The 18333-nt window shown below is 43.2% G+C and overlaps 1 protein-coding gene across 1 annotated transcript in view; it reads right to left on the reverse strand.

The window, feature by feature from the left end:
• CFAP46 (cilia and flagella associated protein 46) overlaps positions 1 to 18333 on the reverse strand; it is a 257741-nt gene that overhangs the window by 153608 nt on the left and 85800 nt on the right. Inside the window, exons 19-24 of the mRNA XM_073546509.1 lie at positions 16058 to 16270; positions 12882 to 13095; positions 11626 to 11775; positions 6651 to 6755; positions 2812 to 2975; positions 234 to 365 (exon numbers count right to left, since the gene is read on the reverse strand). Coding sequence (XP_073402610.1) covers positions 234 to 365; positions 2812 to 2975; positions 6651 to 6755; positions 11626 to 11775; positions 12882 to 13095; positions 16058 to 16270 — 978 coding nt within the window. The remainder of the gene's footprint in view (positions 1 to 233; positions 366 to 2811; positions 2976 to 6650; positions 6756 to 11625; positions 11776 to 12881; positions 13096 to 16057; positions 16271 to 18333) is intronic.

Below are 18333 nucleotides of genomic sequence, written 5' to 3' on the forward strand. Positions count from 1 at the left end.
TGGCGGACCGCTTTTTTTTCTGACTGCGCCTGTGTGGGAGAATCAATCAATCTTTCTCTCTCGCCGTGGTTCCTTTAAAATTCCTAACCTTTCCAACTTCAGCGGATCCGTAAAAAAAACTGAAGTGTGAAACAGGCCTAATGTAACACATTTCTTAATTATGTTTTCCCCCAAATCAATTAATAAATTGAAGGAAAAAAAAAAAAAAACAGCATCACTCCATAAAAACGCACCTTGAGCTCATTTCAAAGGCTTTGATGGCAGAAAGACGAAAGTGTTTTTTTCCGGCCAAACTATCCATTATGCTTTGGCCTTGAATACAGGCGGTGACACTCAACAATTCATACGCCAATGGAGAGCTGCGGCTGCAAGAGTCACCAGCAATTTCCTAATTACTTATTGAATAAGAGCTATTACAGTATTTACATCCCCACATAATCGTCATCCGGAGAATTAGCCTTTTAGAAACAGCTATAAAATGTCAATATGCTGCTACTCAATTTCTAATGTGCTCCACTGGCTGAAATGCAAAACAGATACTGAATGTGTCCAAACTCTTACTGTCAATGATCCCTGTTATCACTATAGCACATCAAAATGTCAGCCGTCCTGTCACATGGATGGAAACTGAGCATGAATGTTATTAGAAAAGATGGCTGGCAGCATGTGCAGTAAGAAGCTCTGCTACTGTCACCTGGAGATAATCTATACCATAGACTGTGAAGCTATCTGATATACCGTAGGTTATCTACAGGTCACAGGAGTCACTCAGCTCTCAAAATTGCAGGGTGGACAGCAGTGTGAGATGCCTCTCCTTACCTCAGCACCCTGGTATCTCCAGTATTAGATCAGACAGACAATGGAAGACAGCAGTGTTAGCAGCCTCTTCTTACCTCAGCACCCTTGGTATCTCCAGCATTAGATCAGATAGACAATGGAAGACAGCAATGTTAGCAGCCTCTTCTTACCTCAGCACCCTTGGTATCTCCGGTATTAGATCAGATAGACAGGGTGGACAGCAGTGTGAGCAGCCTCTTCTTACCTCAGCACCCTTGGTATCTCCAGTATTAGATCAGATAGACAGGGTGGACAGCAGTGTGAGCAGCCTCTTCTTACCTCAGCATCCCTGGAATCTCCAGCATTATATCAGATAGACAGGGTGGATAGCAGTGTGAGCAGCCTCTTCTTACCTCAGCACCCTTGGTATCTCCAGTATTAGATCAGATAGACAGGGTGGACAGCAGTGTGAGCAGCCTCTTCTTAGCTCAGCATCCCTGAAATCTCCAGTATTAAATCAGATAGACAGGGTGGATAGCAGTGTGAGCAGCCTCTTCTTACCTCAGCATCCCTGGTATCTCCAGTATTAGATCAGATAGACAGGGTAGACAGCAGTGTGAGCAGCCTTTTCTTACCTCAGCACCCTGGTATTTCCAGTATAAGATCAGATAGACAGGGTGGACAGCAGTGTGAGCAGTCTCTTCTTAACTGATATTTTCAGTATTAGATCAGATAGACAGGGTAGACAGCAGTGTGAGCAGCCTCTTCTTACCTCAGCACCCTGGTATGTCCAGTATAAGATCAGATAGACAGGGTGGACAGCAGCGTGAGCAGCCTTTTCTTACCTGGTATTTCCAGTATTAGATCAGATAGACAGGGTGGACAGCAGGGTGAGCAGCCTCTTCTTACCTCAGCATCCTGGTATTTCCAGTATAAGATCAGATAGAGAGGGTGGACAGCAGTGTGAGCAGCCTTTTCTTACCTAGTATTTCCAGTATTAGATCAGATAGACAGGGTGGACAGCAGTGTGAACAGCCTCTTCTTACCTCAGCATCCTGGTATTTCCAGTATTAGATCAGAGAGACAGGGTGGACAGCAGTGTGATCAGTCTCTTCTTACCTCAGCACCCTGGTATTTCCAGTATTAGATCAGCTAGACAGGATGGATACCAGTGTCAGCAGCCTCTTCTTACCTCAGCATTCTGGAAGCTCCAGTATTACATCAGAAAACGATGGTGGAGAGCAGTATATTTTAAGATGTGTATCAGTACTGTGTGATCATACCGTTATAGTACATTCAGAACAATTTGTTCCTGTGCAAATGTCCTAAACAGACTGGTCCCATGTGGACGTAACCTTAGCCTCAGTTCACACTACACAAAGGCTAAGGTAAAAATACTAAATGCATTTCTTAATCTTCTCAAACCTGCTGACTTAATTCCTACACTGTGGATAAATGTTATTTCTGATAACGTGTTTCCTCCCATACAATTTGCTCATCTATATACCAAAAAGCTCTTACTCCTGATGTTGATACCACCATTTCCACATGTAAAAAAAAGTAATCCCTCCACTTTCTAGTTTCCCCCTGACTGTTTTACAAAAGTACAAACTTATTGCAAAATAATTTAATTCTTGATCAGGCAAAAAAAAAAAAGATGAATGAAATAACAAAAGTTTTGCACTGTTGGAGGCAACTAAAAACAATAAAACTGATCGATTCACAATGAAAAAACCTTGTGAACTCCCCCTGCACATTACTGATCAACAAGAAGCTGTAATATTACAAGCAGTCAGCAGGGGGCGCTGTTGTCTCACTTTCTTCATTCTGTGTGATATTGTGGCAATACAAATCTCGCTTTTCTGCAGACTGAGCGCTCGCTGCCAATTTATTTTACTAGCACTTTAAATAATGTACTAATTCTATAAAAATGCCGCGAAGATATGGAAAGAAGGCAGAAAGTGAAAAAACTAGGAAGAAGCAAACGAGAAATATTGGTGTTTGAAACTGCACAACTCCAACGTATCTACGTACAAGCCGCGCTTCCTTATCTTTGTCTCCAATGTCAGCGCTCTCCGTGTACAAGATGAGGCTAATTCAGGGTCGTGTGCATTGTAGGCGAAGTTCGCCAGTCTGGTAAATGCCTGCAGTTCTACAAGAGGATCTGACCAGTCAAACTCCAAAGCCATCTTCAATACCTGGTTACATGAGGAATTAAATTAAAGAGACGAATATATATTATACACGTGACCACAATTATCTTAGCGCATATAATCTTTAAAATTCTATCCCAATATGTAATAAATGTAATAATGATTAGAAATGTAGTATAGTTCTCCTGATTAGCCTTGTCACTTACCCCATGCGTAGGGAAGTGCAGTAGCTTAGATATCCATGGTTACAACCTCTAACAGTCAACTGTCACTATATGAGTGGTCATAACCATGGATACCTAAGCTAATGTCCTAGACATGGGGTAAGTGATATAGCTAATCAGAAGAACTATACTACATTTCTAATTGGAGGTATGTGCTAATATTATTATTATTATTATTATTATTAAATCTACTACTTAATGGTATAGGATATTTGAGATGGGAATAACCCTTTAAGGATTATTTCTCCAGATACGGATTCAATACAGTTTCAGATTGTGCTAGAAAAACTCTCAAAAGGATGCGATTCATTCAGACAATGAATAAACATATAAAGCGTAAATATTTCCTGACAGAGTACCACAAACTGTATGCTATACTACAATACATTACTATTTGATCATGATCCCATGTAGTGAAAAAGGTGCATTTCTTTTAGGAATTTTCTCCACCAAAATACACATTGGCAATCTGCGCTTTAGTTGCTTGTTTATGTGTTTTTCCTTTTTTTGTGTGCAGATTTGATAAAATGCTCTTTAATATGCTTTTTTTTTTTTTGGAAAAGCTGCACTTAAAAACACTTTTTTTCAGCCACCCCATTGAAATCTATGGGGAAAAGAGCGCCATAAGATTGTGCAGTTCGGAAGCGTCTAAAGGCGCAGGGTGAGCGAGTCTTCATCAAGCCATTGACTTTGCTAAAAATGTTAAAAATATGGTTGATTTTCCGCACCAAAAAAAAAAAAAAGAAGTAGAAGAAAATATACAATAATTGGAAACATGGCCCTATTGAGCCAAAGTACATTTTCCATGGATTTTAAGGAATAGTGACTGCAAAAAATGACCAGCTTTTCAGAACCTGCTTCAATGATAGTATAAACAATCCCATTCCTAAACATTGCTAACAGAAGTATTGCGGATTTTGCCTAGGTGTGGAATCTGCACCTAAATCCAACCTGTTAAAAGCGTATTCCCATCTCCAAGATCTTATCGCAATACATAATAAAGTAGGTACAATAATAATAATACCAAATACTTCCAATTAGAAATATGGTATAGTTCTTCTGATTAGCTATATCGCTTACCCCATATGCAGGGCACTGCAGTAGCTTAGGTATCCATGGTTATGACCACTAACAACTAACTGTCACTATATGAGTGGCTGTAAACATGAATATCTAACCTACTGCAACGCCCTGTACATGGGGTAAATGACACAGCTAATTAGAAGAACTATACCATATTTCTAATTGGAAGTATTTGGTAATAGTATTATTATTACACTTACTGCATATTGGGATAGGATCTTGAAGATGGGTATACCCCTTTAATGAAGAGTCAGATGTCCGCACAACTTGGACGGGAATTGTTTGGACTGCTCGGATTGGCTGACGGCTCTCCCGACCCGAGCGTGACAGCACGTATTTTAATGCAGTTGTCGGGTTGGCAGTCTGAGCATGGCCTTGTGATCCTCGTCCGAGTTATACAGCCGCCTGACTCTTCCTTTACTGGTAGATACTTGTGACAAGGCATCCCTGACTGTCTACTAACTTAGGCTGGTTTCACATTAGCGTTTTTAGTGCAGCGCAGCGTGCGCGTCCATGTGCCCCTATGTTTAACATGGCAAGCGCATGGTCTAGCATTTGCACACGTTCGTGTGGGTTTTCGTGCGCATGCGTTTTTTTGTAGTGTGCGACTAGGCGCGCCAGACGCAACCTGTTGCATTTTTGGGTGCGTCCAACTGTGTAAAAAAAAAACGCACGGAATGCAACAAAATAACACATTACAGTCTATGGGAACGCAGGCATGCGCACGCCTGCGTTTAAAATCGCATGCTTTATAAGAGTTAACATGGTTAGAAACTGGTTAAAACGCATGCGCCTAAAAAACGCAATCGCATGCAAAACACATGATGCGTTTTTTGCATGCGTTTCTATTGCACACGAAGCGCAGCGCAAAAAAACGCTAATGTGAAAGTAGCCTTAGATGTCTATCGCGGAGCTGGAGCAATTTCCTAATTTGAAATCAGTTAACTAGGGGTTAAGTTCCAATTATTAACCCCTTGCCTTTTCTTATTCTGCCGACACGAGGGCTTGATTTTTCGCAGTTCTGAATGACACTGTTCATTTTACCATGTAGTGTACTGAAGAATGGTACAAAAAAGAGAGAGAGAGAGAGAGAGAGAATTTTTTTTTTTTGGTCCGGCACCCAGAAAGAATTTCGGGTTAAATGAGTGTCTGGAGGATCCGTCACAGAAAAAAACGTTGCAAGCTCCGTTTTGAAATCTTTGAGGATGGTGACGGACAGGAACTTTTGGCGGATCCGCAAAAAAAACGGATAAAACGGACGGCAATCCGTCACAATCCGCCAATAATGGAAGTCAATGGGGAAAAAAACGGATCCTCAAAAGAAAGTTGCGGATCCGTTTTTTTTAAAACCTGGCGGATTGTGACTGATTGTAAAAAACGGAAGTGTGAAAGAGGCCTTACGGTGCATGCAGCTTTCTGACACCTGAACATTTTCATTTTTTGATGGAGCGGTGGGAGGACTTGTCTTATATCTTTCATGGCGAGCTGATGATTTTATTGGAACCGCACCCGAATCAACACTTTGTTCGCCTTTTACTGCATGGATTTGGGGAGGTGCATTTTCCGAAAAAAAAAAAAAAAAAAAAAACACTAATTCTGGAGTTTTGCTTTTTTTTTTCCTGTTTTTTTTCCCAACTATTTTTTTTTAATTTCTCAATTATTAAACTGTGAAAAGTGACTTGAATTTTTTTTTTTTTTCTAGATTTCTAAAAACTTTTTTTTTTAACTTAATTGTTTTTAGGGGACTTAAAACCTCCGAAGTATTCGAGGTACAGTGGGTACGGAAAGTATTCAGACCCCTTTAAATTTTTCACTCCTTGTTTCATTGCAGCCATTGGGTAAATTCAAAAAAGTTCCTTTTTTTCTCATTCATATACACTCTGCACCCCATCTTGAAATATTAACAAGAACCTCCAATTAGAAATGTAGTATAGTTCTTCTGATTCGCTAGGTTGCTTACTCCACGTCTAGGGCATTGCAGTGGTTTAGGCAATGCCCTGCACATAATTGACACAGTGAATGAATAGAACTACACTGCATTTCTAATTGGTGGTATTTGCTAATATTATTATTACACCTACTACATATTGGGATAGGGTCTTGGAGATGGGATCTTTAAATGCCACTGTCTGAGATTCATGGCGCCATTTAAGGGGTTAATAGTTTTGGTTGCTGTGGTTGGATGCCAGCTGTTTTACACAACTGGATATAAGCTCCTGACCCCACTCCACCCAACACTAACCCGACTTCTGACTTACACACTTTACAAACATCACACATTTTAGGAAGGGGGTAATATTACATGAGGTTCTAAAAAGCATCCAAAAATGCAAAGGAATTGGCCCCCCCTCCGCTCCAATATATCCTGATACACGCTGATGATGTGCAGTGTGACTTCTCCCCTACGACGTACCTGTGAGAGGCTCGGCACGGTGAAGTCCATCAGTCCCAGCCCATTACAGGAGCGCATCTCTAGAGCTACGATCACTCGGGTCATTGGGTTTTGTCCGTTGTTTTCCTGAAATACGCATACCACTGGATGAACGAGCACAATAACATAATACAATAGGTGCTATGGTTTACTGATTGACTCCACATAGTCCTCAAGAACAAAAAATAAAGAAGATAAGCCAATTTCATCGATTGTCATCATTTTAAAGTGATTTTATCGGTTCTGAGCAAAACACAAAAAGTGAAAGTAGATGAAATTCCGAGACTTTTCTCAAATACAATTCAATAGTAAATCCGATGATTTCCCTCAGTATTACAGGTCAGCAGGTCTCACTTTACCGGGGTTGATCGCAGAATTTGGCGAGATTCTCTTCCCTGGGAGATACCAACTGCGGGGGTGGAACTCATTTTAAATGGTAAATACAGCCTGCTCATCTTTACAGGATTTAGGGGCCAATTGTGTCATTGTATCCAGTGACTATGCAATAAGAAAATCGATTAACCTATTTTTCTCATAAATTTCACAAAAATAGTGAATTATTTCACTAATGCACCCCAATGGGCAGATAATCAGTGGAGCGGTAATCAGAGGAAAATTTAGCTCCCTATTAACCATCAGGAACCTTAACTTTGTGCTGAACTGTATGTTAAGCATAGGAATCCATATCTCATTGCTCCCAATATCATACAGCAGCACAGATCTCCCCAGTGCTCACATAATAAAAGCTCCCATATTACCCCCTCAAAGTGGTATCTTCCACCCCTGTCAAAATAGTGAGTGACTCTAGATGCCAACTTCTACAGACCCCAGTCTCTCTCTTTTATCGAGCCAGAACTTTCATCACAAAATTAAAAATGCATTTTTCTGATTTTATTTAACCCCTTCACAATCTGGGCCATTTTCCATTTTTTTTCCTATAGTGTTCTTGGAAAAAGTGAAACTGCAAATAAAGTGCAATTCCACAACAGTTTTTTGGGCTTTTTATTTACCATGTTCATGATGTGGTAAAATTGACCTAGAGATATAATTCCCTAGGTCAGTACCCGTACGCAGATACCAAACATATATACTGTACATACTCGTGTATAAGCCAAGTTTTTTGGCACATTTTTTTTGCGCTGAAAGCGCCAACCCCCCCCCCCCCCCCCCCCCCCGGCTTATACACGAGACATTGACCCCGAAGCCGGTGGGGGAGCAGAGGGTCACAGGATCCGGTGGCTGCGGCTGTAACTGTGCCCGCTGCCAAAGAGATATGAATATTCACTGCACTGGCAATGAATATTCACTTATAGCGCGTGCACAGTTACAGCCTCATCCGCCGGCTTCCAGCAGCTGTAAAAAAACAAAACTCCTACTTACCTTCCCTGTGCGCCCTCACAGCATATTGTTCGATGCCAGCTGTTCCTGCGGCCGGCAATCACGTGTTTTGACTGAGTGGAGAGAGGTGAATATTCATTCCCTTAAGGAGCAGGGACCCATGATCGCTCAGCCGCAGGAGCTGCTGGAAGCTGAAACAACAAGATGTTGTGAGGGCGCGCAGGGAAGGTAAGTAGAAGGGTTTTTTTAATGCTTTTCTCATGTGGGGCCATGCATACAAGGATAAGGAGCCATGCATGCAAGGATAGGGATGAGGAGTCATGCAGATAAGGTTGGGGATAAGGAGCCATGCATACCAGGACAGGGATGAGGAGCCATGCATACCAGGACATGGATGAGGAGCCATGCATACAAAGACAGGGATGAGGAGCCATGCATACAAGGACGGGGATGAGGAGCCATGCATACAAGGACAGGGATGAGGAGCCATGCATACAAGGACAGGGATGAGAAACCATGTATACCAGGACAGGGATGAGGAGCCATGCATACCAGGACAGGGATGAGGAGCTATGCATACAAGGACATGGATAAGGAGCCATGTATACAAAGACAGGGATGAGGAGCCATGCATACAAGGACAGGGATGAGGAGCCATGCATGCAAGGACAGGGATGAGGAACCATTCATACCAGAACAGGGATGAGGAGCCATGCATACAAAGACAGGGATGAGGAGTCATGCATACAAGGATGGGGATGAGGAGCCATGCATACTAGGACAGGGATGAGGAGCCATGCATACAAGGACAGGGATGAGGAACCATGCATACCAGGACAGGGATGAGGAGCCATGCATACAAGGACATGGATGAGAAGCCATGCATACCAGGACAGGGATGAGGAGCCATGCATACCAGGACAGGGATGAGGAGCCATGCATACCAGGACAGGGATGAGGAGCTACGCATACAAGGACAGGGTTAAGGAGCCATGTATACAAGGATGAGGAGCCATGCATACAAGGACAGGGATGAGGAGCCATGCATACAAGGACAGGGATGAGGAACCATGCATACCAGAACAGGGATGAGGAGCCATGCATACAAAGACAGAGATGAGGAGCATGCATCATACAAGGAGAGGGATGAGGAACAATACTTTCCAGGACAGGGATGAGGAGCCATGCATACCAGGACATGGATGAGGAGCCATGCATACAAGGACAGGGATGAGGAGCCATGTATACAAGGGCAGGGATGAGGAGCCATGCATATCAGGACAGGGATGAGGAGACATGCATACAAGGACAGGGATGAGGAGCCATGCATACAAGGAAAGGGATGAGGAGCCATGCATACCAGGACAGGGATGAGGAGCCATGCATACAAGGACAGGGATGAGAAGTCATGCATACCAGGACAGGGATGAGAAACCATGCATACAAGGACAGGGATGAGGAGCCATGTATACCAGGACAGGGATGAGGAGCTATGCATACAAGGACAGGGATAAGGAGCCATGTATACAAAGACAGGGATGAGGAGCCATGCATACAAGGACAGGGATGAGGAGCCATGCATACAAGGACAGGGATGAGGAACCATGCATACCAGAACAGGGATGAGGAGCCATGCATACAAAGACAGGGATGAGGAGCCATGCATACCAGGACAGGGATGAGGAGCTATGCATACAAGGACAGGGATAAGGAGCCATGTATACAAGGACAGGGATGAGAAGCCATGCATACAAGGACAGGGATAAGGAGCCATGCATACAAGGACAGGGATGAGGAACCATGCATACCAGAACAGGGATGAGGAGCCATGTATACAAAGAAAGGGATGAGGGGCATGCATCATACAATGATAGGGATGAGGAACCATACATACCAGGACAGGGATGAGAAGCCATGCATACCAGGACAGGGATGAGGAGCCATGCATACAAGGACAGGGATGAGGAGCCATGCATACCAGGACAGGGATGAGGAGACATGCATACAAGGACAGGGATGAGGAGCCATGCATCATACAAGGATAGGGATGAAAAACCATACATACCAGGACAGGGATGAGGAGCCAAGCATACCAGGATAGGGATGAGGAGCCATGCATACAACGAAAGGGATGAGGAGCCATGCATACCAGGACAGGGATGAGGAGCCATGCATACAAGGATAGGGATGAGAAGCCATGCATACCAGGACAGTTATGAGAAACCATGCATACCAGGACAGGGATGAGGAGCTATGCATACAAGGACAGGGATAAGGAGCCATGTAAACAAAGACAGGGATGAGGAGCCATGCATACAAGGACAGGGATGAGGAGCCATGTATACAAGGACAGGGAAGAGGAGCCGAGCCATGCATACAAGGACAGGGGTGAGGAGCCATGCATACCAGGACATGGATGAGGAGCCATGCATACAAGGACAGGGATGAAGAGCCATGCATACCAGGACAGGGATGAGAAGCCATGCATACCAGGACAGGGATGAGGAGCCATGCATACCAGGACAGGGATGAGGAGCCATGCATACCAGGACAGGGATAAGGAGCCATGTATACAAGGACAGGGATGAGGAGCCATGCATACAAGGACAGGGATGAGGAGCCATGCATACCAAAATAGGGATGCATACCCGGCTTATACTCGAGTCAGTACGGTTTCCCAGTTTTTGTGGCAAAATTAAGTGCCTCCACTTATACTTGGGTTGGCTTATACACGAGTATATACGGTAGTTTATTTTTTATTTAAGTGTTGAAAAAAAATCCAAAATTAGTATGAGAAAAAGTTTTTGCGCTTGTCGCCATTTTTCGAGACCCGTAATGCTCTCATCTTTTGGGATCTTGGGTTGGGTGAGGGCTTATTTTTGAGCGATGAGCTGACATTTTTATTGATACCATTTTGGTGTAGATACAACGTTTTGATCCAGTGTTATAGCAATGTTGTGGTGGCCTCCGGGTCAGCCAACTACGGCAAGCTTGTTAGTTAGACCAAGCCAGGACACACAACATGGTGCCCGCTCTCGATTTCAGATAATTTTGCCCTCCAAAAGGCAAATTGGTGCTCCATCCCTTCTGAGCCCTGCCGTACACCCAATCAGTAGATTTCCCCGTCAGGTACTCAGGATAAATTGCAAAACAAATTTTGGGGACCGTTTTCTCCTGTTACCCTTATGAAAATGAAAAATTTGGAGCTAAAGCAACCTTTTTGTGGGAAAAATTAGATTTCTTTTTATTTTCATGGCTCAATGTCATAAAATTCTGTGAAGCATCTGGGGGATCAAGGTGCTCGCCACATCTCTAGATAAGTTTCTTGAGGGGTGTATTTTCCAAAATGGGGTCACTTGTTGTGGGGATGAAGGGCGTTCCTTCCCTTGAGAGCCCTGCCATGCGCCCAAACAGTAATTTTCCAACACATATGGGATATCGGTGTACTCAGGAAAAACTGCACAACAAATTGTATGGTCCATTTTCTCCTGTTACCCTTGTGAAAATGCGAACTTAGGGGCTAAAACAATATGATTGTGGGAAATAGTAAAATTTTCATTTTTTTCCTCCAGTCCTAGGTAAAACACCACTGACGAATAGGATCCACTTGTAGTCACACCTCATCATCCGTCCCGAGTTTGGCTCCGATTTGCTGCTGGAGCAGCTGTTTTGCCTTCACCCATGTAGAAAGGAGTTGCTGTCTGGTGGCGATGGGTACTATCTCCGCCAGGGAACTCCCATTGGTCAAATCTAAGGCGTAGTCACATACCTAAAAGATTAACGAGCAGAACATCAGGTAAAAGACAGGAAGCTGCACCTTAGGCCAGATTGTGAGATGATTGGAGTTTATGCCCAATTGACCTTCCATATTGCACCTGCAATTTCTGGACATACTGTAGTCTCCTTGAACTTTACTTAAAGCAGTATTCTCATCTCCAAGATCCGATCCCAATATGTAGCAGGTGTAATAATAATAATAATAATATTAGCAAATACCTCCAATCAGAAATGTAGTATAGTTCCTCTGATTCGCCTTGTTGCTTACCCAATGTGAAGGGTATTGCAGTAGCTTTGGTATCCACTGTCATGACCACTCGTATAGTGACAGCTGGCTAGCTGATGATGGTCGTAACCATGGATACCTAAGCTACTGCAATACCCTTCGCACTGGGTAAGTGACATGGCGAATCAGAGGAACTATACTACATTTCTGATTGGAGGTATTTGCTAATATTATTTTAATTATTATACCAATTACATATTGGCATAGGATCATGTAGATGGGAATACTCCTTTAAGTCATTACTAGACTAGGCTATTCTAAGTCTGTTTTATTGGAGCCCAATCATGTCGGGTGTTGTAGCTTTAATACAGAAGGTAAAATGGATGAAAGTGGCTTAAGAGAAGAAAAGTTTCTATAGATGCAGCTGTGATGTAGATGTATAAACTCAGCGGCAATGACAAATGATGCTGTTACAGTCGGGACCCGGCGACGACAATTGGAACAATTGGATGTTTCATTTAAATGTCCTCCGGAATTTTTGGAGAAAAAGGAACTAATTAAAGTTCACGATTTCGAAATCTCCCGAGAATCAAAGCACAATCTGCTCGGCAGTCCGAAGCCTTATGGTAACCTGCAGGCTAACGTGTTATGTCAATGTCATTCCTGCGCGGCTTGTGAAATGCAGCAGTTTCAAATAAGCATCTGTTTAAGGATCTAAGGGAGGCAGAGACTAAGGCAATTATCTACAAAAGTAACCTGTCCACAGAGGAGCCGTGCCAGCACTCCGTCCAATTCACACAAAGAGACAAAGTGTTAATGTATAAAAACCGCCGTCACTTCTCCGTCGATATCCCTGTAAAGCGAATGCGTACCTCCAGGGCGAGTCTCACATCCGGAAGGCCATTTGGATCAATTGATAAAACATGTGCTACATTAGACTTCTCCGCTCCCTTCCCTGCAGCCTTCTTGCCTTTCTCTGGACGCAGGCTTGTGTCGGGTCTTTTATTATCGTCTGACACAGGTATCCAGCGAAGAATTAAGCCTCTGGCTACGGCACTGGACAGCACAACCAACAGCGCCGGGTTCCTGAATGGCACGTGCAAGAGAAAATGGGGCTTAGTGCTGGGCAGAAAAGGAAATGTACAAAACGGCCCAATCGGGGCTATTTGTGGGCCTAACATTTACACTACTTCCCACTGAGGAGTTCACGGTGTGACCTGCATGCTGTATTACAGGTTTCACCTGGTAAAGGTCCATCTACACTGCACAATTCACACCGGGAAACTGTCGGCTCTCAACAGCTGCGGTCGCCCGCCATTTAATAACCTGTATACACAGCACCAGAATCACAGACCATCTGTAATACATCACTCAGCGCACGTACACTGCATGTGCTCTCGGTAGCACAGGTCTAGTTTACACTAAACGATGTGCTGCCGAGAATGATGATCTTTTGTGCTGCCAAGAATGATGATCTTTTGTGCTGCAGAGAACAATGATCGTTTGTACAGCCGAGAATGATGATCTTTTGTGCTGCAGAGAACGATGATCGTTTGTGCTGCAGAGAACGATGATCGTTTGTGCTGCAGAGAACGATGATCGTTTGTGCTGATAAGAACAATGATCTTTTGTGCTGCAGAGAACGATGATCTTTTGTGCTGCAGAGAACAATGATCTTTTGTGCTGCCGAGAACGATGATCTTTTGTGCTGCAGAGAACGATGATCGTTTGTGCAGCCCAGAACGATGATCTTTTGTGCTGCAGAGAACAATGATCGTTTGTGCAGCCACGAACGATGATCTTTTGTGCTGCAGAGAACAATGATCGTTTGTACAGCCGAGAACGATGATCTTTTGTGCTGCAGAGAACAATGATCGTTTGTGCAGCCAAGAACGATGATCTTTTGTGCTGCAGAGAACAATTATCGTTTGCACAGCTGAGAATGATGATCTTTTGTGCTGCAGAGAACGATGATCGTTTGTTCTGCAGAGAATGATGATCTTTTGTGCTGCCAAGAACAATGATCTTTTGTGCTGCAGAGAACGATGATCTTTTGTGCTGCCAAGAACAATGATCTTTTGTGCTGCAGAGAACGATTTTTTTGTTCTGCAGAGAACGATGATATTTTGTGCTGCAGAGAACGATGATCGTTTGTGCTGCAGAGAACGATGATCGTTTGTGCTGCAGAGAACAATGATCTTTTGTGCTGCAGAGAACGATGATCTTTTGTGCTGCCGAGAACGATGATCTTTTGTGCTGCAGAGAACGATGATCGTTTGTGCAGCCAAGAACGATGATCTTTTGTGCTGCAGAGAACAATGATCGTTTGTACAGCCGAGAATGATGATCTTTTGTGCTGCAGAGAACGATGATCGTTTGTTCTGCAGAGAATGATGATCTTTTGTGCTGCCAAGAACAATGATCTTTTGTGCTGCAGAGAACGATGATCTTTTGTGCTGCCAAGAACAATGATCTTTTGTGCTGCAGAGAACGATTTTTTTGTGCTGCAGAGAACGATGATCTTTTGTGCTGCAGAGAACGATGATCGTTTGTGCTGCAGAGAACGATGATCGTTTGTGCTGCAGAGAACGATGATCTTTTGTGCTGCCAAGAACGATGATCTTTTGTGCTGCAGAGAACGATTTTTTTGTGCTGCAGAGAACGATGATCTTTTGTGCTGCAGAGAACGATGATCTTTTGTGCTGCAGAAAACGATGATCTTTTGTGCTGCCAAGAACGATGATCTTTTGTGCTGCAGAGAACGATGATCTTTTGTGCTGCAGAGAACGATGATCTTTTGTGCTGCAGAGAACGATGATCTTTTGTGCTGCAAAGAACGATGATCTTTTGTGCTGCAGAGAACGATGATCTTTTGTGCTGCGGGGAATGAAGATCATTTGTGCAACCCAAAAGATCATTTCACCCAATGAAAGAACATTTTTGCTTGTTCGTTGAGTGATCGGCTGCACAATAATTGGGAAATGGGCATTCTTAGGAAAGCTCGTTCATGACATTTGTGCATCTTAAGGTCTCATGCAATGATTGTATAGATCGGATGCGTGTTGTGCAACTTTTGATAGGACAGCACACTGACCCCTGTCATTCAATAGGGTCGTCGTCCAGATGAACGATTTTTCTCTTGGTCCCGCTGACCGCGAGAAAACAAATCTCAGCACTACTTCATTGTGTAAATCGGAAAGGGACTCACCCATTCAAGTCTATGAAGGTCTAATATTTTTTGTTTTTACCCCACACGGAACATCTGAGCTGAATCCCATTTTTCTGGATACATTTCTTTTATATACCTAAATTGGATTTGATAATGTCCATTTTCTAATATAGATGTATGAAAACAGATTGCAACCGGACGTCACACGGACATAAAAAATGGACACATAGATGAAAATTGGATAATAATCAAATGAAAATCGAAAGCATTTTCTGGCCGATTTTTCACACGCTCCTGTGCAGCGGGCCTAAGGGCGAGATCTGCATCTAATCTCTGTAATCCATCTATTGGGGGGCACAGTGGGCATGCTTTGTAGGATCAGCTGAACGGATGAGTGAATTTAAAGAGAATGCATTCCCAGACATTTATGGCGTGTATACAGGTCCCTCGGCCACCTTTTTTGATTTGTGCTAGAAAAGGTGGCTGCAATATCATGGGAATATGCCATAAATGAAAGCGTTTTTTTTTTTTTAACCCCTGAAATTAAAAAAAATGTCAACATTGCATAGGCTTGCAACAGTAACATGCAAGTACAACCAGAGCAGGAAGGACCGAGAGACTCTCTGTACATTGTGTTTGGGCCATTCAAATATATGACCGCTGCAGCCAACTACTGCCTGCAGTGGTCACTTGCCCGTTTGGGGCAGGAAAAGGAAACACTAAGACCGACGTGAACCCGGCAAGCATTATGAAAAGGAGAAGTGAGGAATCAGTAAGGTTGGAATTATTTTTTTTCCCATCATTCAGAGACATTTTTTAGACGGATAATTTTTAAAAGCCGTTTCCAGCATCTACGTACATGAGAGCAGAAGAACTTACCCACAATGCCCAGTTTTCTTAAGTGCTACAAGCAGTTTCTTTAGTGCTTCTACAAGCAGTGTTAGCCTTCCGGAGGCGAGGATATGCTTGTTGTGGTTCAGGACATAGACGGTGGCGTTGTGCGTTATCCAGGCCTCCTGCAGCTCCACGCCCAAGTCTGCGGCCTGCAGGAAGTTCTCTGTAGCGTATGCCGAGAGTTGAAATATCCAATCCCTATCCAGAGAGAAAGAAGATTGTATTAAAAGGCTTTTACTATCCTCTATTATATAGTTACAGGAGAAAAAGTCCTGCCGTTTTCTCACTGGCCGCCGGGGATTTTTTTTTTTTTTTTTTAACTTATACTTCCTGTCTATTCAGGAGGAGTTTTCAGGAGTCTCCTTATCGTCACAGTCAGGATTACAATGGCTGATCCACCAATCATAACTGACCATTCTAGCCCGTTCTTTCACACTGACCCTATGGACCCGATTCACCAAAGTTTTACACCATTATTACTTTAGTAAAACGCTTTGAAAAGCCACAAAGTTTTGGTGCAATGCAAGACTGAGCTAAAATGTAGTCATGGAGAGAGGAAGGAAAGAAATCCAGCAACCGCAGAAAAATAGGAAAAAATACAGTGGGGAAAAAAAGTATTTAGTCAGTCAGCAATAGTGCAAGTTCCACCACTTAAAAAGATGAGAGGCGTCTGTAATTTACATCATAGGTAGACCTCAACTATGGGAGACAAACTGAGAAAAAAAAATCCAGAAAATCACATTGTCTGTTTTTTTTTCATTTTATTTGCATATTATGGTGGAAAATAAGTATTTGGTCAGAAACAAAATTTCATCTCAATACTTTGAGATATATCCTTTGTTGGCAATGACAGAGGTCAAACGTTTTCTGTAAGTCTTCACAAGGTTGCCACACACTGTTGTTGGTATGTTGGCCCATTCCTCCATGCAGATCTCCTCTAGAGCAGTGATGTTTTTGGCTTTTCGCTTGGCAACACGGACTTTCAACTCCCTCCAAAGGTTTTCTATAGGGTTGAGATCTGGAGACTGGCTAGGCCACTCCAGGACCTTGAAATGCTTCTTACGAAGCCACTCCTTCGTTGCCCTGGCGGTGTGCTTTGGATCATTGTCATGTTGAAAGACCCAGCCACGTTTCATCTTCAATGCCCTTGCTGATGGAAGGAGGTTTTCACTCAAAATCTCACGATACATGGCCCCATTCATTCTTTCATGTACCCAGATCAGTCGTCCTGGCCCCTTTGCAGAGAAACAGCCCCAAAGCTTGATGTTTCCACCACCATGCTTTACAGTAGGTATGGTGTTTGATGGATGCAACTCAGTATTCTTTTTCCTCCAAACACGACAAGTTGTGTTTCTACCAAACAGTTCCAGTTTGGTTTCATCAGACCATAGGACATTCTCCCAAAACGCCTCTGGATCATCCAAATGCTCTCTAGCAAACTTCAGACGGGCCCGGACATGTACAGGCTTAAGCAGTGGGACACGTCTGGCACTGCAGGATCTGAGTCCATGGTGGCGTAGTGTTTTACTTATGGTAGGCCTTGTTACATTGGTCCCAGCTCTCTGCAGTTCATTCACTAGGTCCCCCCGCATGGTTTTGGGATTTTTGCTCACCGTTCTTGTGATCATTCTGACCCCACGGGGTGGGATTGTGCGTGGAGCACCAGATCGAGGGAGATTATCAGTGATCTTGTATGTCTTCCATTTTCTAATTATTGCTCCCACAGTTGATTTCTTCACTCCAAGCTGGTTGGCTATTGCAGATTCAGTCTTCCCAGCCTCGTGCAGGGCTACAATTTTGTTTCTGGTGTCCTTTGACAGCTCTTTGGTCTTCACCATAGTGGAGTTTGGAGTCAGGCTGTTTGAGGGTGTGCACAGGTGTCTTTTTATACTGATAACAAGTTTAAACAGGTGCCATTACTACAGGTAATGAGTGGAGGAAAGAGGAGACTCTTAAAGAAGAAGTTACAGGTCTGTGAGAGCCAGAAATCTTGATAGCTTGTTTCTGACCAAATACTTATTTTCCACCATAATATGCAAATAAAATGAAAAAAAAACAGACAATGTGATTTTCTGGATTTTTTTTTCTCAGTTTGTCTCCCATAGTTGAGGTCTACCTATGATGTAAATTACAGACGCCTCTCATCTTTTTAAGTGGTGGAACTTGCACTATTGCTGACTGACTAAATACTTTTTTTCCCCACTGTATATATGAAAACATCACATTTATTAAATTAAAGCCAGGGATAAAAATAAAACCAC

This window comes from Dendrobates tinctorius, unplaced genomic scaffold (genome assembly GCF_039654945.1).
Source record: "Dendrobates tinctorius isolate UK_male_01 unplaced genomic scaffold, ASM3965494v1 ptg000147l, whole genome shotgun sequence".
NCBI classification, from domain to species: Eukaryota; Metazoa; Chordata; class Amphibia; order Anura; family Dendrobatidae; genus Dendrobates; species Dendrobates tinctorius.